The sequence below is a fragment of the Lolium rigidum genome, chromosome 5 (genome assembly GCF_022539505.1).
Source record: "Lolium rigidum isolate FL_2022 chromosome 5, APGP_CSIRO_Lrig_0.1, whole genome shotgun sequence".
NCBI classification, from domain to species: domain Eukaryota; kingdom Viridiplantae; phylum Streptophyta; class Magnoliopsida; order Poales; family Poaceae; genus Lolium; species Lolium rigidum.
Window position 1 is genome coordinate 262576041 of NC_061512.1, and position 25141 is coordinate 262601181.

General features: G+C 46.0%; 1 protein-coding gene across 1 annotated transcript; it reads left to right on the top strand.

Annotated features, from left to right (window-relative positions):
* The first annotated feature begins 21670 nt into the window (after positions 1-21670).
* LOC124657560 lies at positions 21671-24717 on the top strand. The gene is made up of 5 exons (XM_047196090.1): positions 21671-21721; positions 21851-22269; positions 22981-23083; positions 24019-24177; positions 24306-24717. Exons 1-5 carry the CDS (start codon positions 21671-21673, stop codon positions 24468-24470), a joined length of 897 nt encoding a protein of 298 aa, XP_047052046.1. The 3' UTR covers positions 24471-24717.
* Positions 24718-25141: the final 424 nt, after the last annotated feature.

A 25141-nucleotide genomic window follows, 5' to 3' on the forward strand; every position in this document is an offset into this window, starting at 1 on the left:
AAATTGCAAAGATCTATTGTGCTCTAAGGTTACTTAAACATGAATATCGAATGTTGTGGAGCTTGTTAACTCCGGCATTGAGGTGCTCTTGTAGCCCTACACAACGAATGGTGTTCATTATCAAACAAGAGTATATGTAGCACAAAGGAAGAGAACTTATTTATTTATGTGATCAATGTTGAGAGTGTCCACTAGTGAAAGTATAATCCCTAGGCCTTGTTTCCAAATACTGCAATAATCGCTTGTTTCTTGTTCTATCGCATGTTTACTTCCTGCAATATTACTACCATCAATCGCACGCCGGCAAGCACTTTTCTGGTGCCGTTACTACTGCTCATATTCATTCATACCACTTGTATTTCACTATCTCTTCGCTGAACTAGTGCACCTATACATCTGACAAATGTATTAGGTGTGTTGGGGACACAAGAGACTTCTTGTATCGTGATTGCAGGGTTGCTTGAGAGGGATATGTTTGACCTCTTCCTCCCTGAGTTTGATAAACCTTGGGTGATCCACTTAAGGGAAACTTGCTGCTGTTCTACAAACCTCTGCTCTTGGAGGCCCAACACTGTCTACAAGAATAGAAGCACCTGTAGACATCAAGCTATTTTTACGGCGCCGCTGCCGGGGAGGAAAGGTAAAAGGCACTCATACTCCGGTCCCAAGTAACTAAGTACTTTTCTGTTGCCGTTGTGTCTGCGCTCAAAGCTATTTCCTTTAGATCCTGCAATTGCATCTTTTTGTCTCTTGTTTTACACTAGTAAGGCTTAATGGAAGACAACAACAAAATGAGAGATCTTTATGAACTTTATCTTGAATTAGGACATGATGTGTTTGAAGAGAAAATTAAAAAACCCATGGAACTTATGCATGCTAATGGGAATGTTATTAGTATGAATGCTTTGAACACCATTGTTGCTAATGCTATGGAAGAATTTAAGCTTGGGGAGGTCGGTTTTGATGAAAATGATCTCTTTAGTCCTCCGGGTATTGAGGAGAAAGTTTATGTTGATTATGATATGCCTCCCATATATGATGATTATAATGATAGTGGTCTTTTGGTGCCGCCTACTATGGAGGATAAGTTTAATTATGATTACAATATGCCTCCTATATTTGATGATGAGAATAATAATGATAGCTACTTTGTTGAATTTGCTCCCACTACAACTAATAAAATTGATTATGCTTATGTGGAGAGTAATGATACTTTTATGCATGTGAATAAGAATGCTTTATGTGATACTTATATTGTTGAGTTTGTTCATGATGCCTCTGAAAGTTATTATGAGAGAGGAAAATATGGTTGTAGAAATTTTCATGTTACTAAAACACCTCTCTATATGCTGAAATTTTTGAAGTTACACTGGTTTTATCTTCCTATGCTTGTTACTTTGCTCTTCATGAACTTGTTTATTTATAAGATTCCTATGCATAGGAAGCATGTTAGACTTAAATGTGTTTTGAATTTGCTTCTTGATGCTCTCTTTTGCTTCAACTCTTATTTCTTGCGAGTGCATCATTAAAATTGCTGAGCCCATCTTAATGGCTATAAAGAAAGCACTTCTTGGGAGATAACCCATGTCTTTATTTTACTACAGCACTTTTTTTTTATATTTGAGTCTTGTAAGTTGTTACTACTGTAGCAACCTCTCCTTATATTTATTTTATTGCATTGTTGTGCCAAGTAAAGTCTTTGATAGCAAGGTTGATACTAGATTTGGATTACTGCACGAAAGCAGATTACGTACGTCACGAATTTGGGCAGGGTTCTCTGTAGGTAACTCAGAAAAATCTGCCAATTTACGTGCGTGATCCTCAGATATGTACGCAACTTTCATTCAATTTGAGCATTTTCATCTGAGCAAGTTAAGTGCCTCTGTAAAATTCGTCTTTACGGACTGTTCTGTTTTGACAGATTCTGCCTTTTATTTCGCATTGCCTCTTTTGCTATGTTGGATGGATTTCTTTGTTCTATTAACTTCTAGTAGCTTTGTGCAATGTCCAGAAGTGTTAAGAATGATTGTGTTATCTCTGAACATGTGAATTTTTGATTATGCACTAACCCTCTAATGAGTTTGTTTCGAGTTTGGTGTGGAGGAAGTTTTCAAGGGTCAAGAGAGGAGGATGATATACTATGATCAAGAAGAGTGAAAAGTCTAAGCTTGGGGATGCTCCCGTGGTTCATCCCTGCATATTTCAAGAAGACCCAAGCATCTAAGCTTGGGGATGCCCAAGGCATCCCCTTCTTCATCGACAACTTATCAGGTTTCTTCTCTTGAAACTATATTTTTATTCGGTCACATCTTATGTACTTTACTTGGAGCGTCTGTGTGCTTTTATTTTCATTTTGTTATTTTCATTCTCTGAATAAATGCTTGTGTGGGAGAGAGACACGCTCCGCTGGTTCATATGAACACATGTGTTCTTAGCTTTTAATGTTCACGGCGAAGGTTGAAATTGCTTCGTTCATTGCTATTTGGTTGGAAACAGAAAATGCTTCATGTGGTAATTGGTACAATGTTTTGAATAATTTGATACTTGCCAATTGTTGTGCTCATATAGATCATGTTTAAGCTCTTGCATCATGTACTTTGCACCTATTAATGAAGAACTACATAGAGCTTGTTAAAATTTGGTTTGCATGATTGGTCCCTCTAAGTCTAGATATTTTCTGGTTAAGGTGTTTGAACAACAAGGAGACGATGTAAAGTCTTATAATGCTTACAATATGTTCATATGTGAGTCTTGCTTGCACCGTTTTATACTTGAGTTTGCTTCAAACAACCTTGCTAGCCTAGCCTTGTATTGAGAGGAATTCTTCTCGTGCATCCAAATCCTTGAGCCAAAAACTATGCCATTTGTGTCCACCATACCTACCTACTACATGGTATTTCTCTGCCATTCCAAGCAAATACTTCATGTGCTACCTTTAAACAATTCAAAAGCTATTATCTCTTATTTGTGTCAATGTTTTATAGCTCATGAGGAAGTATGTGGTGTTTTATCTTTCGATCTTGTCATTTACTTTTGACAGACTTTCACAATGGACTAGTGGCTTCATCCGCTTATCCAATAACTTTGCAAAAAGAGCTGGCAATGGGGTTCCCAGCCCCAATTAATTAACTTTCATCAATAATTCTCTTCACATGTTTTGCTCTGATTCATCAGTAAGTAACTTAATTTTGCAAATAGACACTCCTCCATGGTATGTGATTGTTGGAAGGCACCCGAGGATTCGGTTAGCCATGGCTTGAGAAAGCAAAAGGTTGGGAGGAGTGTCATCAATAATGAAACTAAATACATGTGTAAACAAAAGAGAAGAGGGATGATCTACCTTGTTGGTAGAGATAACGTCCTTCATGGGAGCCGCTCTTGAAAGTCCGGTTGATAAGGTAGTTAGAGTACCCGCTACCATTCGTTGACAACAACAAACACCTCTCAAAACTTTACTTTTATACTCTCTATATGATTTCAAAACTTGAAAAGCTCTAGCACATGATTTAATCCCTGCTTCCCTCTGCGAAGGGCCTTTCTTTTACTTTATGTTGAGTCAGTTTACCTACTTCTTTCTATCTCAGAAGCAAACACTTGTGTAAACTGTGTGCATTGATTCCTACATGTTTACCTATTGCACTTGTTATATTGCTTTATGTTGACAATTATCCATGAGATATACATGTTACAAGTTGAAAGCAATTGCTGAAACTTAATCATCCTTTGTGTTGCTTCAAAGCTTTCTACTAAGAATTTATTGCTTATGAGTTAATCGTTATGCAAGTCTTATTGATGCTTGTCTTGAAAGTACTATTCATGAAAAGTCTTTGCTATATGATTCGGTTGTTTACTCATTGTCTTCATCATTGCTTTGAATCGCTGCATTCATCTCATATGCTTTACAATAATGTTGATCAAGATTATGTTGGTAGCATGTCACTTAAGAAATTATCATTGTTATCGTTTACCTACTCGAGGGCGAGTAGGAACTAAGCTTGGGGATGCTTGATACGTCTCAAACGTATCTATAATTTCTTATGTTCCATGCTAGTTTTATGACATTACCTACATGTTTTGTTCACACTTTATATCGTTTTGATGCGTTTTCCGGAACTAACCTATTGACGAGATGCCGAAGTGCCAGTTCCTGTTTTCTGTTGTTTTTGGTTTCAGAAATCCTAGTAAGGAAATATTCTCGGAATCGGACGAAATCAATGCCCAGCATCCTATTTTTCCACGAAGCTTCTAGAACACCCGAGAGTTAGCAGAGGGGGGCCACAGGGCCACCAGATGATAGGGCGGTGCGGCCAGGGCCTGGGCTGCGCCCCCCTACTGTGTCGTCGCCTCGTCAGCCCTCCGACTCCGCCTCTTCACCTATTTAAAGGTCCCTGACCTAAATCTTCGATACGGAAAAGCCACGGTACGAGAAACCTTCCAGAGGCGCCGCCATCGCGAAGCCATGATCTGGGGGACATGAGTCTCTGTTCCGGCACGCCGCCGGGACGGGGAAGTGCCCCCGGAAGGCTTCTCCATCGACACCACCGCCATCTTCATCAACGCTGCTTGTCTCCCATGAGGAGGGAGTAGTTCTCCATCGAGGCTAAGAGACATGCCAGGTAGCTATGTGGTTAATCTCTCTCTCTGTACCCCAATACAATGATCTCATGAATTGCTTTGCATGATTGAGATCCATATGATGAGCTTTGTATCACTATTAGTCTATGTGCTACTCTTATGATGTTATTAAAGTAGTCTATTCCTCCTTCACGGTGTAATGGTGACAGTGTGTGCATCGTGTAGTACTTGGCGTAGGTTATGATCATAATGTCTTGTAGGTTATGGAGTTAATTATTACTATGATAGTATTGATGTGATCTATTCCCCCTTCATAGTGTAAAGGTGACAGTGTGTATGCTATGTTAGTACTCGGTTTAAATTGCAAAGATCTATTATGCTCTAAGGTTACTTAAACATGAATATCGAATGTTGTGGAGCTTGTTAACTCCGGCATTGAGGTGCTCTTGTAGCCCTACACAACGAATGGTGTTCATTATCAAACAAGAGTATATGTAGCACAAAGGAAGAGAACTTATTTATTTATGTGATCAATGTTGAGAGTGTCCACTAGTGAAAGTATGATCCCTAGGCCTTGTTTCCAAATACTGCAATCATCGCTTGTTTCTTGTTCTCTTGCATGTTTACTTCCTGCAATATTACTACCATCAACTGCACGCCTGGCAAGCACTTTTCAGGTGCCGTTACTACTGCTCATATTCATTCATACCACTTGTATTTCACTATCTCTTCGCCGAACTAGTGCACCTATACATCCGACAAGTGTATTAGGTGTGTTGGGGACACAAGAGACTTCTTGTATCGTGATTGCGGGGTTGCTTGAGAGGGATATCTTTGACCTCTTCCTCCCTGAGTTTGATAAACCTTGGGTGATCCACTTAAGGGAAACTTGCTGCTGTTCTACAAACCTCTGCTCTTGAAGGCCCAACACTGTCTACAAGAATAGAAGCACCCGTAGACATCAAGGCAGAAGGAGATCCTAGAGCGCAGTTGACAATCTCAATTTGTAATTTTTATATTTGTTCAAACTATGGTACATTTCGTTTCTTGATCATGCTACATTTTATTTGATATTATTCTATATTATTTGATATTATTCTATATTTTCTAGATATTATTTATAAGTATGTGTGGCCAAATGGCCTATTTCCCAAAGCAATAGGCCAAATGGGCAAATGGATGGCCGCGAGCGCAGCGTGCAACCCAAACGGACAAGCGAACCTAGGGCGTTGTCCGCGTGTCCGTGCAGCCACCCAAACGTCCCAAAACGGACGGCCCAACGCGTCCGTTTGGGTAGCCGCATTGGAGATGGGCATCTCCAACGCGGCGACCCATCCCGCGCTCGCCCGGATGGGTCGAACCGGACAAAACCGCGGCCCAACGCGGCCACACATCGCAAATGCGGATGGCCGCGGTGTCCGGAACGACCAAAACCCGGCCCAAATCTGGGCCAGGTTTGCGTGGCCGCGGATGGCACGCGGCGTCCGTTTGCGTCCGCCTGCTCGCCTCCCTTGGGCCCAGCTGTCTGTGGGGGCGCGCATCATATTTAATGTGGATTGGGAGGGATCTATCCCTGTTCAGTCCACTCCCCACTCCACTCGATAGTTCCCCACGCACGCGCAACCGCCGCCATGGCCCCGAAGAGGGCTTTCGCTCTCGGCGCCAACGACGGCGAGGCCAGCATCAGCAGCCGTCCTCCACCGGCGCTGACGGCCGGGGGAAACCGCGGCGGTCTCTAATCGGAGAGGCCGCCCGCGTCGGTGTGGCATTGGCGCAACCCGCGCCGCTGCTGCCGAAGCCGGAGGAGGAATACAGCCCGGAGATGCGCGTCGCGATGGCGCTGTCCAAGGCGGTGGACGGGGCCAACTGGCCGCATCTCGCGGAGGTCATCCGCACCTCCGTGATGGAGGAGCAGGCCTGGTAGGCGGTCGAGGACGCCGAGGCCTGGGCGTTGTTCGACCAGGTCCACCGGGAGGAGGAAGCGACACGACGGCGCGAGGAGGCCAGGCTTCGCCACGAGGAGGAGATGCGCCAGGAGGCCATGCGCGTGGCGGAGAAGGAGAGGCGCCAGAAGGCCAAGCGCCTCACGTGGCAGGAGAGGGAGCTCCGCCTCAGGGAGGAGGCGGAGCTCCGGGTTGCTGCGGCGGAGCAGCGGGCGGCTTGGCCACTGTCCGGGTGTCCGTGTGACCACCCAAACGGCTTAAAATGGATGGCCCAGAGAGATACCCTAAGAACTCCTCTGACCTACAATCGACGTTTATATAGGAAACTCCTGAATTTTGGCTACTGAATAAACGACCAGCCCTATCTATCTATCTCCCAAAAGGAAGAACGAAAAAAGTTGTACTAGGATTATCCGTCCGTCCTCGTGACGCCACACGATAAACCTCGCGAATCAGACGAGCGTACTACTACATAGAAAGGAGATTTGGGGCAGAGGCGCGCCTCCTGCTGCTGATTCGCGGTCGCAATGATGACGCGGTCCAGCCCAGCCCAGCGTAACTGCAGAGGAAGCAATGCAGACTATGCAGTGCAGGGCATCAAAGCGGTGGAGGTTGACTGCCGCTGAACATTGTCACGGCCATCCCCCTCCTGGTTTGGTTCGGCCGCGAACGGAGGGAGCAAAAGAAGCAATCTTGATCTCTGCAAAAAACCAAAAAATGATGCGGTAACCGATCCGATTTTCTGGCGACGAGCCACGTCACCGCTGCCACCTTTGGTGCATGACGGCGGCGAAGAAGCGATCCGGCAATCGGCACAGGCATCCGGGCCGCGCCTGCACCACCATCATCATCATGCCGTCATTGGGAGATCGCCACTCCTCGATCGTTCCTCAGGCCTCTGCCGGCACGGAGCTAGGAGGAGGAAGATGAGCAGCAAATTCTCTGGGAAATTTATCAGTGTGGCTGCTTCTCGCGAGTGGATAGGCAGCTAGGGTGGTGGTTAAAGAATCGGACTACGTACGGCAGCATGGGTGGTACTGGTAGGCTGCTAAGATAATCCGGGGGAGCCCAAGTTACAAGGGCAACCAGCGTTTTGTTTTGTTGGTACCTAGGCGAGGAGAGGAGACGCGACGCGAGACCCCGAGCGGTGGTGGATTCGGACAAGAGCCGGCCGTGCCGGACTGCCGGGCGATAAACATTGCAGCTAGGGTCCGGCTTTCCTGGATCTTAAAAATGTCGCTCTGTCTCCTCCGCTCCGTGACTGCTTGCTGGGAGTGGAAGAACAATGGCCGGGATACCAGCAGCAAGAGAAGGAGATGGAGGCGGAGCACGGGCACGCATTTGGTGGTATGGTTTTATGCGCGCAGCGCAAGTGCAGTTCAGTGAGTGCAGCGCGTGAGCTGACATGACGGGTGCTGCTGATTAACACGGCCGGGCCGGACTGAGCAGCGCTGCCGCCTGCCGCTGCGTTCCGTCGTACTACCCCTTGTGCACTGCTCCCCTCTGGGCTTTGGATCGATCGATCGATCCTTGGGGAAAAATCTCGCGAGTTCAATGAATGGAGTACCACCAACTGCGTTTACTCCACTGCTCACTTCATTAAAAGATGCTACTCGTAGCAGTAGTACTATCCGTCACAGCCGTAGCTGCTCGTGGTTGTGGTGGGCGTGAAGGCTGCTGCGGTGCGGCATCGGCATCGATCGGCGGCGAGGAAACCCAAGTTTCCAGCTGCTACACACAAGGAAGACAGTGACAGTCGCCATGGCCATGCTGGTGCGCTTGCGTGTGCGCGTGCCGGCGTGCGTGCGTGCGCCAGCCACCGGATGGACCCTGACCGCTGCCCGCCTCACCACACATCACGCCGCCCGTCTGTGGACCCACACCCTCTGCTTCCGGCTGTGTCCAGACTCCAGAGTTTTTCCTGAACTTCATATTTCTTGCGACGGGAGGGTGTGCGAAATGTTGATCCAGATTACAAGCCCGGACTACCTCTGTTCCACGGGCTACGGCCCATGACCACCACGTTTTTTCTCTTCGAAACGGGAGCCTCGTCCGAGCCCTCTGCATCAAGTGTTGAAATGGTTCAAAGTATGAGGTAATCAAAAGTTTACAATCATAAATCAGATAAGGTCGATACATGAATCAACCAAAGGAAAATAAGACACATAAATAAGCTATCCATTTGATAATCTACTAATATGTCGCAACCCAGTAGCTCAGAAAAAGCAACTCTAAGCAACCGTCAGCAGCCGGTTGCATCCAGAAGCCATGTGCTCCCGCTGATCCTCCAGGAGAAGGAACGGCCATAACCAAATCCAATGCGCAGCTCGACGTATAACCTGCAAGAAATTGGTAGATTTTTAAAAACAATATCAACTTGTCAAAATAGACCAACATAAAGCTGAGATACCAATACGTATCCGAGCTTTATCAAATTTGCTAACTTCATTTAACCAGTTGCCCAACATGTTATTAATATTGCTTGGGGCCGGAATATTATAAGCAAAATACACCATGCGCCAAACTATCTTTGCAAACGGACAGTTAAGAAATAAATGCTCAACTGTTTCATTAGAAGCACATAAACAATATTTCTGACACCCTTTTCAATTCCATTTTGCCAAGTTGTCCTTAGTTAACAAGACTTTGTTATGGAGAAACCACATAAAAAAATTTATTTTCAAAAAGATTTTAAGTTTTCATAAATATTTACGAAGAAAACTAATATATCCATTCATCAAATCAGATACATAGATTTAACCGTAAAGAGTCCTGTTAGTTTCCATACAAATCAATCTGATTTCTGTGTTAGATTTACTGTAATTAACTTTTCACACAAATGCAGCCATTTATTCCATTTATGATTATTTAGGCCCCTCCTAAAACATATATTAATAGGGGTCTCAGCAAGAACCGTAGAAGCCAACACATTTTTTTGTTGAACAATGTTATACAGGGAGTGATATTGTTGGGCAAGAGGCATATCTCCAAGCTAAGTATCCTCCCAGAACCTGGTCGTTAAACCATTTTCGACCTTGAACGAATCTCTAGTAAAAAAGTCTTATTTTACCCTCATTAGACCTTTTCAGAATTGAGAATCCGTGGGTTTAGCTTCTACTTGAGCTAGAGTTTTATTCCTAAGGTATTTATTGTGTAACAATTGTTGCCACACAACATCCTCGGTAAGAAGTTTAAACAACCATTTGCTGAGTAAACACTTATTCTTTAGCTCGAGTACCTCAATCACTAAACCCCCTTGATCTTTGTGACGACATATCTGTAACATCTCAGGTTTAGAGGCAAGAAAAAAAGAGAACACCAGAGTGCGCATTGCATTCATGCATAGAAAATTCAGAAAATTTTCGCGCTTTCGAGCTAGGACAGAGCTAGTTGGGTCACGAGAGAGGTTCGCTCGCCTCTATTTTTTCCCATACATATACCTCCTATACACTATATATATGTAGATTTTTGTCAAATATTTTGGGTATGCATTTGAATACCCTTGAATTAAGTGTGCCCGCCCCTGGCTACAAGATCCTCACATTCACGTCGTGGTTTTGGTTAGCTAAACTGAGAGCTCTGAATTCCTGTAGTAGTTCAGTGAAATATTTAGAAGTAAGGGCTCTTGGATCGTGGTTTTGGTTAGCTGTAAAGTGGAAATTTTGGTCCGGAATATGATTCTGAATACAATTGGATGTATTCAAATCAAATTTAGTACATGGGCTGAATGTGGTGCCGGCCTATTACCTTGCGCTCTTCAGAGGATTTTTTTTGGTTACGATTGGCTGCTGATACGGCCCATTTAGAAATTACCCACACTCTCGAGCGACGAGGGACCTGAATCCCATCGCCGTTGCCCCCTCTAGTTGGGATTGTTGTACCCCTCAAAAAAAAAAGTTGGGATCGTTGTTGTTTAAACTACGGGTATCATCAGATTTGTCCAACCTTGTTCAGTAGTTGACTGAATTGGGAGTACGAAAAGAGATCATTGCTTGGTAATTTGACTGAAGAAGTGAAAATAGGTAAAAAGGGACACTTTGCATCGTTCTCCAAAAGACAAAGAACAGAGCCACATGAGGAATATTTACCACCACCACTAGAACAAACCTTTATCTCTGCTTCTTGAACTGAACAGCAACAATATATAGTTAGGACTATAGTTAGTTCTATTTTTAAGTAGCCCAATATATATCTGATGTCATCATACATGTATTTTGTAACCAATGTATTTTGTCTCAAGTCTACAACTTATACTGATGTTTAAATTTTGCTTGGTCTTTCGCGCCCCCAGATTTTTTTTCAAGCTCCGCCACTGCTGCCGCTGCTGGCCATGGCGGCGAGAGGTCGCCGTCTCATCAAGAAGTTCATGGCGCCGGAGGCTACGGGAACGCCTGACCCCAAATCACCTCTCTCACAGTCAAGAGAAAACCAAGAAGGCGCCCGACCGCATCAGCAACCTCCCTGACGCCATCCTGGGCGAGATCATCTCAGTTCTCCCTGCCAAGGATGGCGCTCGCACCCGAATCCTCGCGTCCCATTGGCGTCACCTCTGGCGCTCCGCCCCTCTCAATCTCGACTGTCGCGGCCTTGCCAGCCGTGGGGATGAACTCGCCGGTGCCATATCGCGCATCCTCTCCTCCCACCCGGGCCCTGGCCGCCGCTTCTGCGTCGACGCGGCTTACTTCAAGGGCCGCGATCCGACAACTGTTGTTGACGCCTGGCTCCAATCCGCCACCCTTGACGGCCTCCGGGAGCTTCATCTATGGTACTTCCACTTCTCGTCACCGGTGCAGCTGCCCGTGTCCACCTTCCACTTCTCGCCCACCCTATATGCTCTCACCGTCGGAAAATGCCACATTACGGACGTCATTACGCAGGGGCTTCACCTCTCCCTGCTCAATCACCCGACCCTTGAACAGATCAAGATTTCGGAATGCTCACTCGAGAGCATCATTGCCGGGTGTCCAGCCATAGAGTGCTTGCTGATTCGTCACAGTGGGGGGGGGGGGGGGAAGCTCGAGATCGAAGAAGTCATCATCCAGAATGCCCCTTCTCTTGAAAAGTTGTTTTCTTATAATATGGTGACTAACCAACATATATCAGTATTATCCGCGCCTAAACTGGAAACCTTAGGCTGGATTCCTGATCGAGATGACCACACACTCGTCTTTGGCTCCAGAGTGTTTCAGGTAGATTTGATCTTGCTACAATTTCATTTTCAGCCTCGTGAAGCTTCTATGGTGCATTTTTCTTTGTGCCGTGAAATTATATATATCATCTGCACATGTATATGCCCTAATGTTGTTTTCAATGCTTGATGAAGGGATTACATGTTTTTTTTTTCGAATGTTCACCGGGGGGGAGAGGTTCCCCACCTGAATATATTGAAAAAAAGGGGCAAACCCCAGATCGTTTACAGCAAAGGGATAGAGAGTTACAGAGGAGGAGTCACTAGGATGGAGGGTTTTGGGTACCGCCTAGGCAGACATGACAGGCATCGACCCCGGGATGTTGAGGAACAGGGAACCGCCCACGCCACAAGGTAGCATCCTCCCTGCACAGCTTTAGAAGAAGAGGAAGAGAGGGTGCCGTCCCCCGAAACACGGCCGCATTTCGCTGCTTCCAAAGCTGCCAGCAGCAGAGCAGGGTGAAGGCCGGCGCCGTCTCCACGGTGATCGACGGCGGCATGGGAAGGAGGTGGAGGACTCTGACATGCGCATCCTGCGGCACTTCAACGCCGATCGTCGACCAGAAACGGGCAGCCACGGGGTAGTGGAGGGCCATGTGGCTGGCGGTCTCAAGGGTGGCGTCGCAGAGGGATTACATGTTGACCACTTGACAACGGTGTTGAGCACCGTGAAGACCTTAGCATTCAAGATGCATGCTCTCAGTTTGGACGTAGCTATTGACGTGATGAGATGCTTTCCCTGCTTGGAGAACATGTACATCCAGGTGAAGTTTCTTCACTGATAGTTCTCAATTGATCTTTCAAGCTAGTCTGAATTATTAATTCTCCATATGTCCATGTTATTTTTCAGCCAAGTTCAATACGGGGGAATAAGGCTTGGGGCCTTCAACACCTGAACCTTGACAGATGCCTTGACATCCGTCTCAAGACAATAGTGCTGGCCAAAAATCATGGCATCGTGTCTTTAGTTGACTTCGTCATATTCTTTGTGTTGAACGCGAAAGTGCTAGATTCAATAACATTTCTGGTCGCAGGCAGTAGTGAAGCGTTTATTGCAGAACATGGGGAAAAGTTTCAGCTGGAGAAAAGGGCTTCAAGAGGTGCTCAGTTATATGTTAGAACCGATGACTGTTTTAATAATGTTTGGGATATCAAGCATCTCCAGGATCAAACTGATCCATTCATTCGCATGTGCTAGAACTGGGTTTGGTCCTTTGAAGAGCTATTGTTGCTTATCGTTTCATCTCTTGAACTGTTACGTAATCAAGTTGTCTTATTTTTTTGCGAATGTACGTATTCTAGTTGTCTTGCCTGTCTCGTGTTTGTAGGTCTCTATTATCCGTATTATGCTGGAACCATGTGATAGCATGACATACTTTAAGAGCCGAGGTGTTCTCCAAAATAAATTTGTAGCCCTGGAATTCATTTAAGTGTCTTGGCATTGACTATAGTTAGGTTGAGTTTCATAACTGAAAATCTAACACATAGCTTCCTTGTCTGTCAATTGTTCATGTGGCTCAAGTTTTCGCATGGCTTCAGTTTTCCTTGTACTTACCATTAATTTCTATGAATTTTATATATGCTTAAATTCTGTTTATGTTATGTCCATCGAAGTAGTACTCCCGCTCTTTGAAAATACTTCTCCTTTAGGACATTTGACAGGGTCTCTAATGTGATACTTTGGGCATATATTCCTGTGAAAACATGTTACTTTAAACAAAACAATTAGACATCGTGTAAGCATAGTAGCATATCAATCTCCTGATGACAATTGTTGACAAATTTCTCTGAAATTACAGTGCACATCAAGAAATCTGGCAAACACAGATTTAAATAGACAGGTATATTTTTGATAAATGTGTTCGCAATGTTTTGGACATCAAGCATATTCGTGTTTTGGATTTAAGTGATTCGTTTGGATGTTGTTGTTCAAGCTTGGTTTGTCCATTGTTGGAGCTTTTCATGCGTATCAGCTCACCTCATTTATTTAGTGATGCTAACTACCAGCATGAGCTACTCTATAGCAGAGGAATTTTAGACTCGAAAAACTTCTGTTCATTTTGTTCCGTTCATCTTGGCATTGACTGCCTTTTTAGATTGATCATCATAACTGAAAGTCCATGCTTCTTTCTCCACTTTCTTTCATGCTACCTTGTTTCTGCCCAGTTAACTTTCAGTTTCAATATCATGCAAGCTTTAAATTTTGTTTTATCTTCTATTTTGCATATTGGATTTTTCTATTCGGAGATCTGCTTCTTGGTGGTATGCATCTCCTTTGGGTCCACCGTGGCTCTACAGTCTTGCAGCTCCTCTTCAGATATCACAGATTCTGCGAAGGCGGCTTCGCCCACCTCGTACTCTCGAGCTTTCTTGTAATCTCCGGATACAGTGATCATACCGTTAGGATCCAAAATTTTGAGCTTGTTGTAGATGTAGCATGCCCTTGCGTGGAACTTGTGGTAGGTGGGCCTGCCAAAAATGACATGGTAGGAGCTCTTGAAGGGCACAACCTCGAACGTGATCATCTCTTCGCGGAAATTATTAACATCATCGAAGGCCAAGGGGAGTCTGATGCTACCAAGAGAGTTTGCATTTTTACCCGGAACCACACCATGAAATTCAGTGGTGCTGTGCTTGAGCTGTTCCTTGGTAAGTTGCATCTTCTCCAGAGTCTCCGGGTACATGATATTCAGGCTAGCTCCGCCGTCCATGAGGTACTTGGAGAAGTCAAACCCATCGATGCGGGGACTCACAACCAAAGCATAGCACTCTTTTGGGATGACAATGGGATGATCCGTCCTGTCGAAGGTGCACGGGTTTTCCGACCACTTGACGTATTGCGGCACAGCCGGAAGCGTGGCGTTCAGGATCCAGAGAGCTGACTTGTTGGCTTTGACCGTCGGGGTTCCGAGGAAGGTGTGGTATGCTCCAGCACTCTTTTTGACGAAGGGGTTGGACTTATTAGCTGCGGAGCCCTCTTTGGGATCCGGTGAAGCGTCGTCCTCGTCCATCGCCTCGGAACTGTCCTCATCCTTTTCCTTGTTCTTGCCCTTGCCTCCTTTGCCGCGTGGGCGGTGCTTCCGAGCACGCTGGTATCCTGCTTCCGGGTCGACCTTTAGGTCAATGACCCACTTGTAGTTGCGGTTAGTGTGGGAGGACTTGCCAATAGCCGGATCCATGTGGGCCAGGCATGGCATGTCCCTATACTCTTCATATGTTTGGGGAGCGCGGAACCCAGCAACGGTGACCTCGTCAGCGTGCTGCTGGCTTCCTGAGGCGTCCTTCTGCGCGGTGGATACACATAGTTCCGGGTTGGATTCCAACCTGCGCAAAGTGTCTGCCTTACTGTGCTGCTTCATTGCTGAAGCCACGTGTGCTGAGGTGAGCGATGTCGATTTCCTCATCGTTTTGGGCCAGGATCTCCGCAGCTTTCTTCATATTGTCCTTTGGAGTTGCAAGCGGCTGCTGGTTTGTGGGGGTCGCAAAGTTGATCTTGCGGGGACCGATGACTTTCCGATGGATCTTATCTGCTTCCTTGCCAGCATCCTCTATGATGGATTCCCACCGTGCTCGGACTTTCTTGGCCTCCTCCAAGTATTCTACGGCTTCGCGTTCTCTTTTGAGGAAACTTTCCATCATTTCTTCTACCTCTCGCCTTTCCTCCAGCATTGCTACTGCGGCGTTGCTAAATACTTTGGCGGTATTTCCTTCCTTTTTTTGCTTCTAGAGCTTCGGGATCTACGACATCGTCCGAAGTTATTGGTTTGTTAAGGATTTCTGAGTGCGCGATAGCGCCCCGGCCTGCCTGTTCGACGAGCTCTTCTGCGGACATATTTTCCCCGTGTTCGAGGATACGTCCTTCTCAGGAATCCGGCACAACGCGATAACAAGGACGTGAGGGCGGAGTCTCCGAATTGGACGGGCCTAGGAGTCCGACGTCAGTCGGAGTCGTTTCTTCATCAGTTCCTTGCTCCAGCCCAGTTATGGTTGCAAGGACCTGCTTAGGCGGAGCGGATTCTGCTTTAGCTTCCTCCTCATCTTCCAGCTCCTTCGTAAGGCGATTGTACTCCTCTGTGCCCAAGGTGGTAGCATCGTCTGAGGTTGGGCTTAGATTGCCCAGGATTGATTCTTTTTTTTTGTCTCCGGCATCCTCTTGCTGATCCGGAGCATCGGTGTCTCCGGCAGCTTCTTGCTAATCCGGAGCGTCGCTGTCTCCCGTAGCCTCAACCTGCATGGGTCCAGCACCTTTCAGAGGAGGGACGGTTCCTGCGGTATGTGCGAGGAAGTGCACGAAGTGGCAACTTTGCTTTTCTAAAACCTGGGAGACCCAGGCGGATCTGCATTGGTCTTCCACCGTAATTTCCTACTCATGGGCGGATTGGGTGGGTTTTGAAATTTCTATATCTAAGGCGGAATCTTCCTTAGGAAGTTCCTGCATCTTAGATCGGATCTTCGCGACTGCGTCCTTCTCAGCGGTAGTCGCGTCAGCGTGACTTACCAGGGCGTTTCCGTCGGAATCGATGGTCTCGCCGATGAAGATGTGAATGCCGCCGATTGGGACGATGGAGAGCTTGATGGGGTCGGTCTTAGACGGAATCCAGCACTCATCCGAGGGACGATCGGAAAATTTCCGGCGTAAAGGACACGCCCCACCGCGATGGAGTCGTAGCTTCCCATGGCAAAACCCTCCCGGTTCCGGCCTCCAGACGCCGCTGGCCCCACGGTGGGTGCCAATTGTCGTTACCAATTCGACGGTACCTCGGAGGAGGGATCCTCACGAGGGGAAGAAGAAGTAGGGGCCATCGGGCGGAGAGTCCTCGGGACGGTGGTACGCGATTTACCCAGTTTCGGAACACCTGCACGATGACAGGGCCTACTGCTGCTTGTCTGAAATTATCTGGGCGCTTTCGCGTTGTTACAATGAGTTGTTGTTGTGCCTCTAGGGCTCCCAGTATCCGGCTTATAAAGGCGCACGGATCTAGGGTTTACAAGGAGAGTCCTAGCCGGAATACAAGTCATCTAACTATGGAATACTCCCTCCGTTCCTTTCTATAGTGCCTATAGATTTTTGGCATTTGTTTCAGAATATAAGGTTTTAGCTTAGCTTTTTTCAATTACCCCCTCCCCGTTCAGCTCCAAAATCGTTTAGCCCCCAAAATTGTTATGGTAAGTTAGGAAGATATGGATTTCCCAAATTTTACGTTGATCTCAAATCGTTCAGCTAGGGGTCTTGTCTAAAAAATACTCATGCGCTAATTTCCGTGCCAAAAAACAATAGGCATAGGCACTATAGAATGGAACAGAGGGAGTATTACATTGCCGTGCACGTCAAGGATCCGCCTTCCCTTATACGCCGTCCCGGATCCGGCTACCCCTGATGGGCCATGCTGGATCCAACTTCCAGGGTCGGTTGGTGGATCCGGCTCCTTGTTCCTGGGCTGGACTTCATCCATCTTGATCTACAATAACTGGGCCGCCCGATGGGCCATACGGCACCATCACCGTTTATGGGCCGCCCGGACTTGCTGGATCTAGGTACTGTCGATGGTACACCTATGAAGTATACCTACAATAGAGGGTGTTTGGCTGCATAGCCGATATCCATCGAGTTTCACAAATGACATAATTAACATTACGCGGTGGAAATCAGTGATATTTAGTTCCCCGCTGTACCTCTCATCCTTGTACATATAGACCGGCTACTTGGCCTCTTCGAGTAATAAGACAGAAGCGGTGGGCCTTCTTGCCCCCCCCCGCGTCATCATCAGAAAAAAAACAAAGCATGTCTTTTTTATTGTCGAGACACTACCAGTCATCAGCCTTTTCATATATATTTCTCTTCTCTTTTTTCTGGTGACATCGTCACATTTGATGAGTGCTGTCTGTCAAATGGCGATGGACCGGTTAAGTTGACAGTGCTGAACCTTTGGCTGAATTGGGTTGAGTATGCATGGTGGTGATAACCAGTTGAGTTGACGATGATCCTTGTGCAGGTGCCTTATGAAAAGAAGGTCAAGGCTTTTATCGCTCATATAAATTAAAATTATGGAAAGTTGTGAGCCTAATGGTAAATAAATCCAAACTAATCTTACTTGAAATACGAGAAATTTCATATCTTGCTTTTTTTAGGGATATTTCATATCTTGCTAGAAAGGTGCTGGTAGTACAGTCGTTCAGGTTCAGTGTCAAGTAACTTGGAGGATAACGGTTAAATTTCAGAGTGCAGGTTCCTGATGACTTTCATGACTTAAACATAATTTAGAACATTGACATGGTTTTCAGTACGCAATTTCCATTTTGAAATCTAGTTATGATTGTACATATGGAATTATATTTCTTAGTATCAGTTTGATGATGTCAATGTTGATTTATGTAGTTCAGTAAAGTACAAAATTGTTAGGCCAATGGATTTGATAAAATCGGTAGGGTACCTCCACAAACAATCTTCAGTTGGTGAATGTTTTTCTACCATAGCATTCCAAATACATTACAAGACAAGAAAAAAGAGCTAGTACAACAACTTTAGTATGTTCTATCAGGACGGCGCCCCCTTTTGTGGTAGATGTGGTGACCGGGTACCTCACCGGCGGCGGCGGTAGCGAGGCCATCTTAAGTGCTAGCATATGTCTGCGCACCTTGGTACGGTGAGGAACATATCATGGTGACCACCGCAAAGTGACTAATTTTCGTGTGCTGATAGCGGACCGGAAACTCGGAATAGGACTCGTATTTAATCGTATTATAATCTGGTTTTAATCGTATTAGATTCCTATTTTGAACAAGTACACAACAGTAGACGATAATAAATCAACATCAGTTAAAGAGCAAAGGCCGAATGGTGAAATGATCAAACATCACGTTCCTCCTTACTAAGCATCTTTCTTACACATGAAAGGTAAACATCTTTCCTAGGGGCGCCTAAAACTACCTATCTGCCACTGCTTGCTCAAACCTGAAGTGAATTATCTTCAAATCCTCAAGTGACACTTATTACTGCAAAGCCAAGTTAGGCATTCAGAAAATATAATAGGATACTCAAATCGAAGAATTGCTGATTGGTGGAATACATGAATGCCCGTTGCTTAACACTGAGTATTATCCCTTAGTAGTATTTAAAACCAACATACAGAGAAGGCATCAGCTATCAGCTGGAACAAATGTGAAGGCTCATGGCGCAGTAAACTAATCATGCATTGAAAGAGAAATCTAAGCAGGAAATGGCACAAATCCATTTTGAACTTCAAAAACTATATATCCTTAACTTAACAACATTGTCTAATTCAAAAGGAAATAACTTTCATGTATTATCTTTTCATTATTGCTGGAGACAAAGAAAAGCACCCAGGCAATATTGTTAAGAAAATTGATCCAAACATTCAATGGCATGACAAAGCAAAAGAAGATCCAGATCCAAAAGCTGCAGCACATATAAGCAGATACCAGACTCCTTAGATCAAGTTATAGGCTTGCAATCTGCATCACTGCAAAGGTCAATAGCACCCAGCAGTAGATAAAAGTATGCAGATTGCAAACAAAACCAAATAGCTAAAAGCTGGAATGATCAAGCATTTCCCCATGCCTGGTTGGTTGGCGCTATTTCCAATTTAAAAGCAGGTAAGCAACGTGGGACACAGTAGGTAGACATTTTCTTGCAGGATATCCGAAAGTTAAATTCCACCAATTATTAATTTACTATGACAGCGCGCAAATGCCTTCTCGTAATTGTGGCTATCCAGGTGACCAACACATCGAATACAATAAGCCAGCCATAAAATGAGATTCATGAAATGAGAATGGGTGTCATTGAAAGTTCTCAGGAAAAAGATGCAGCTAGATTGATACTAAACTGCCACTGCCTGCTCAAACCTGAGGTAGGTCATCTTTGAAGGACTTAAATGTAGCTTACAGCAGCTCAGTTAGGCATTAGCGAAATATGATAGGATAATACAATAATAAAAAAGCTTTACCAAAAAGAAATACTAGCTTTTTAACAGATTAATAGTCCCAACATGTTCTAGTTGTAAAAAAAATCCTACATCAGATGGAAGCCATCATTTGCTACACATGCGAACATCTGATACGCCACAAATTTGCTATCTACAAATGACATCAATCTAGTTTCAACTTCCTACGCTACATCCTTGACAAAATTACCTAATAAAAAAAATAACTCACAAAAAGATAACTGAGTGTCTGAGAGGAGATAACAGAAGCCAAAATTATGTAATCAAAAAAATATAACTTACATAAAGATAACTGAGCGCCTGAGAGGAGATAACAAAAGCTTATATGCCATACTGTTTAAAAAATGGGATTCAGGCATTCAAGCATCGCAAAGAAAAGGAGACCCCTGTACATACAAGAACTGCATTTCCGAATTCTCTCGACGCCAAAAGAGGCCAAGCACCCTTTTCATTCAGAAGATACTGTACAAATAAAGTATACACATACAAAGAAATAAGCATAGACCAGAAACTACATATTGAAGACATTAATCATAGTTCAACAACACGATTACAATATCCATGGTTAAGTACTAGGGGTTATAGCACATGGTCTGCTTACACATGAGAACATCAAAGCATGCAGTGCAACAAAGATAAGTGCAACACGTAGCTGCATAAGCTAGGTACATTAGTGCATTCAAGCACAAACAGAAACTGCCGCGACTTACCACTAGACATAAACTATCACAACTTCATAAAAGTCTATCCAACTGACTGTTACTCACGTCCTAAACACTAGAGAAGCACGACATCTAGTGTCCATCTGCCAATGACTCTAAGAACAACGGAACATATGGAATACAACAAACCCTGTTACTAAATCCAAGTGGGTGTATAATACGCCGCTTCATGGAATCCATTTCATATGACATCAGTGTGTGTCCAACGACTATGAAAATCAAATTGTCTTCAGGGTGGATTGAGATAACATCGTAATGATCCGCATATGCTGAATACTCTGTTCCAAAGAGCTGCAAGTGGCTGATATTGCGCTTCAAGGTCCAAATTTCACTACTGGGGTCCTCGAGAACCCATATTGATAATTCAGAAAGAAGACCAATATGTGCAAAGTGCAACTGACCATGTGATAGATAAATGTCATAAGAAACGGTAGCTCTTGCAGGAAGAGGAATGACTTTCCAGTCGTTTTCCTCCACATCAATGGCTATAAGCTGGTTGTCGTAGGCACACAAATGCAGGTGCCCCCTAAAGAAGACACTTTTAGCACCGTTGGGTATAGTAATACTAGATCCGCTCCAAGCATCGGCCTTGTGACTCCAAACTCCAGTTTTGGACGAGTATATGACCACCGCTGCAATATCTCCAGTAATTCCAGTATCATCATCATGCCAAGCATCACAATCTACGAGCTCACACACATGGAAGTGGGAGGAGACAGCCGGATCAAACGCCAAGTAAACCTCCGCACTGCTAGACCAGTCGGTGGTAGGCACGACCACCCATTTCTCCGTGGAGGGATTGCACACCACATAATATTGGATCTCATCAGCATCAGTCCCCTCCTCGAGGAGGAGGCAGAGGAGGAGACCGTTGCAGCCGTCCAAGATTTGAAGATTCTCGTGTTTGGGCAGGAACGATAGCGAGGGGTCGACAAGAGGAGGGCAGCCTTGCGCTAACGCGTTGATAAAATGGCGAGCCTTCCTTGGGAAGCAGGCCATGTCATCGCTTTCAGAGAAGAAGCCGACCAGGGACTGGGGCATCTTGGCTCGGTGGTCGGGGTGGGTGATGAGGTCACGGTACCGCGTGGAGACGCACTTGCAGCAGCAGGTGGACTTGTAGGGCACTCGCGAGATGATGTCGGCGAGGATGTCGTCGGTGAGCCTGTCCATCGAGCCCCCCGTCATCGCCGTCCGTGGAGAGAGGGAGCGGCCAATCTGCGCACATCAGGGGACAGAGAGAGAGAGGTTAGGGACTCAACCGGAGCTGCGAGGGGTCGAATGGAGGATCTACCAGGTGCTTGCTGCGCGAGGAGCCAGCCGCCGTGTTGGGTGCTGCCATCGGCGGGCGGCGGCAGGGAGTGAGGGTTTGGGTGGACGGCGGCGGGGAATGGAAGAAGAAGACGACGCAGTGGATGTCTGGGCTGTGTAGTGTAGGTCTTTTTTTTTTTTCTGTTTTAGGGTTGGCTCTTGGCTGTGTCAGTCACGACCTCCACCGCCGGACCGCGACTGACTGCGGCGCACGGGAGCAGAGCCGGCCACGCCGCCTCACGACCGCCGGTACCGACCATGGCGAGGGCTCCGCTGCTGCTGCCGCGCGCGCCGCTGCTCCGGCGGCTGCTCCTGGCGGGCGCGCTCGCCGCGTCCTGCTCCTACTTCCTCCTCGTGCTCCAGGCGCAGGCCTCCGCGCCGCCGCCGCGCTACGACGGCTTCGCCTACGGCGGCGCGGGCTCCGCGGCCACCTGGAAGGACGCCGTGGTCGTCGAGGCCTTCCTCGACCCGCTCTGCTCCGACAGCCGCGACGGGTGGCCCCCGCTCAAGCTCGCCGTCGAGCGCTACTCCCCGCGGGTCTCGCTCATCGTCCACCCCTTCCCGCTCCCGTAAGATCGCGCCGCACCTTAATCCGTCTCTTCCCCCTCTCCTCCAGCTCTGTTTCAGTTATCTGCGTCCCATGTTCTCGGGATCCTACCAGTATCAGTCGTAGACTCGTAGTGCTAAGTGAATTTAGCGTTTTTGGAGCAGTCTTCCACTGCACGAGTTTGCATCGAACTGTCTTCTGAATTTCTGATACCGCGAAAATTCAATCGACCAAACTCTTGCACAAGTGTAATTTTGGCAAGTGTGAGTAGCTGAGTCACTCAGAGAGTAATTGCAAACTTGCTAACTTTATGAAATGGATATTTATTGGACGCTCCTCAGGTGATGTCTACTCTGGGTTTCGAGATTGGTCCATGGCTAAAGCCTAAAGGCTAGAGTTAGTAGTTATCTTAAAGAGAGGTATACTCATTAGATGTTGGGGATTGGGAGTGGTCAATTGTTGTCGGAGCTGATGGATAGGAATAGATAGTTTTGGGCATTTCGGCATCCACACTCGAGAATTTAAGAGTTGGACTGAATCTTTGCAGTATCTGCCCTTTATTCAGTTGGATATGTGTTATTTGGTTCAGATGTTGGTCCTGTGGTATTTATACTGAATTTGAACCTTGCATTTTCATTTGCATAAAATCTGGCACTAGAAGTGATTCTTATAGCAAAAGGTGCCATACACCTCATTCTAACATCAGTTAACTATATATACTGCAAAACTGCAGGTACCACACCTATTCATTCATGGCCTGCCGTGCGCTTCATATAGCTAACCACTTGAATTCTTCATCGACCTATCCGTTGTTGGAGCTATTCTTCAAGAACCAGGTATGTTGCATTTTTAGTTTAACCCTTACCTTCTCTTCTTCTTTTAGTTCCATCATTGCAGCTCATATGTTGGTTTATCAGTTAACTATGCAAGTTAGTTGCCCTCTTTCTCTAAAAAAAACTATGCAAGTTAGACCTTTTGAAGAAAAAAAAATACGGAGTACCTATGCAAGTTATGGAATCCATTTGGGTAACCAAAATTGATAGTTATATAACCAAAATTGCAGGATTTTCCTTTTTTAGCTTTTGTTACCCACGCGTTTGGCGTTTCATTTTATTTCATAACATGTCATACTTGTTTTCCCCGAACTATGACTAGCAAACTGGCAGTCTGAACTTTTATGACAACACCCAAGACCAGCATTTAAATATAACGTCAAACACTTCATTTCATTGATGAATCATAGTCAAGTTATGAGTAGGTATATAAGTGCATGCTCGACGTGGCATTGCACATCCGTGTGCTGCAGGGTTTGCCAATCAGTTTGCAGAACATACGTGAAGACCTTCAAAGCGTTTGCTCAGTTTGTTAATGGCATCCCTGATTCGAAGATTCTGCTGGAACCTTTGTTTTAATCCAGGCATGCAGCAATGACAGGTGCTGAAACGAGTTGTAGCCACATGCTACATTCGTTCCAAAATATAAGACAATTTGGTAGGCTAAAGATGGCGTATCAAAACGTCTTATATTTTGGGACAGAGGTCCTTGTGCTCACTCTACAACACTTGTCAAGAAGTAGCTTTACAAAAAGAAAGTTTAAACCAAACTGAACACTGCGAACAGTAATCACCAGCCAACATAAGTCTTGGCTGTCCCGACAAACAATAGTAAGAGCCGAAACAGAGGCCACCTCAGGAGAACTAGGAGTTGCACATGCAGGGTAGTGGCCGCTCGCTCATACAATGCTAACGTATTTTGAAATTAAAACACGCAGGGAAAATTCTCCAACAGCGCGACATCGTCAGTGTCGAGCACCGCAGTAACCGGCGCGATATCGATGATGGCAGCCGAGGCAGTTGGCAACTCGGTGTCCGAGTTCCAGTCAGGCTTCAGCGACTCGAGGTCCGACTCGGCAGCGAGGGTTTCCTTCAAGGTCAGCTTTGTTTATTGCATCCTCAAGTACACTGTGATAAGCTTTATGCATATTTCCTAGACATGTTTACTGTTCGTCGCACTGAAAAGAAAAGGACTCTAAACTGTGCACTTCTTCTGATCTACTAGTATGGGTGCACGAGAGGGGTTGCGGGTGCGCCCTTCTTCTTCGTGAATGGCTTCCTTCAGCCCGGAGCAGGATCGCCCATCGACTACGACACGTGGACCAGCATCCTGGACCCTCTCGTCGGGCGGCAAGGCCAGAAGGTCGAGATGTTCGCTTCTGCTATGTAGGAATTTCAAGTGCCTTGTTATGTCGATGTTTATCGAAGGATGCCACAGCTTGGTCGGTGTTGTACAGACAGCCGGGTGCACAGCACTTGTCATTGGTTCTGTATCATGGAACTCTGTTTTCAGTCAGATGAAAGTGTCTATTTTGTGTAGCTAGTGAAACAAAGTAGGGTTTGCAAAGGTGTAGAAGTATCAGGAAGTTGAGTTAGATTTGTGAAGAATAAGAGAAATTGCTTTCCGGATCGGATAATGCTGGGTCAGCTGATTGAGGCGTGTTTGGCCGCTCGTGCCTATCTAGGACGTGCATACGTCTGCCGACAAATGTGATCCTCTCTGCAGAGTGTGGCTCCCTCTGATTCGATCACCAAAGGAGCATCACATTTGCTTGCCTCATTGGACCTCGACCTAACCGTACTCAACATTTGCCCTTTCTGCGATGAGCGCGTGACCCTGACGTGGTGTGCCGGCGTGGCTGGCAGGTGACCAGCGACGTAGACGCCTGCGGCGCACGGACGATATGGTCGGTGGTATGGATATGGTGGGCTGGTGGCGACGGGGAGGACCAAGAGGCGACCATTGTTTCGCCGTGTGGCGCTGGGTCCATCCGTTTATTGGTTCGAGCGTGTAGGAGACGATCATACTACTGTACTGCCAGCTTGGTGGTTCTCGGGTCA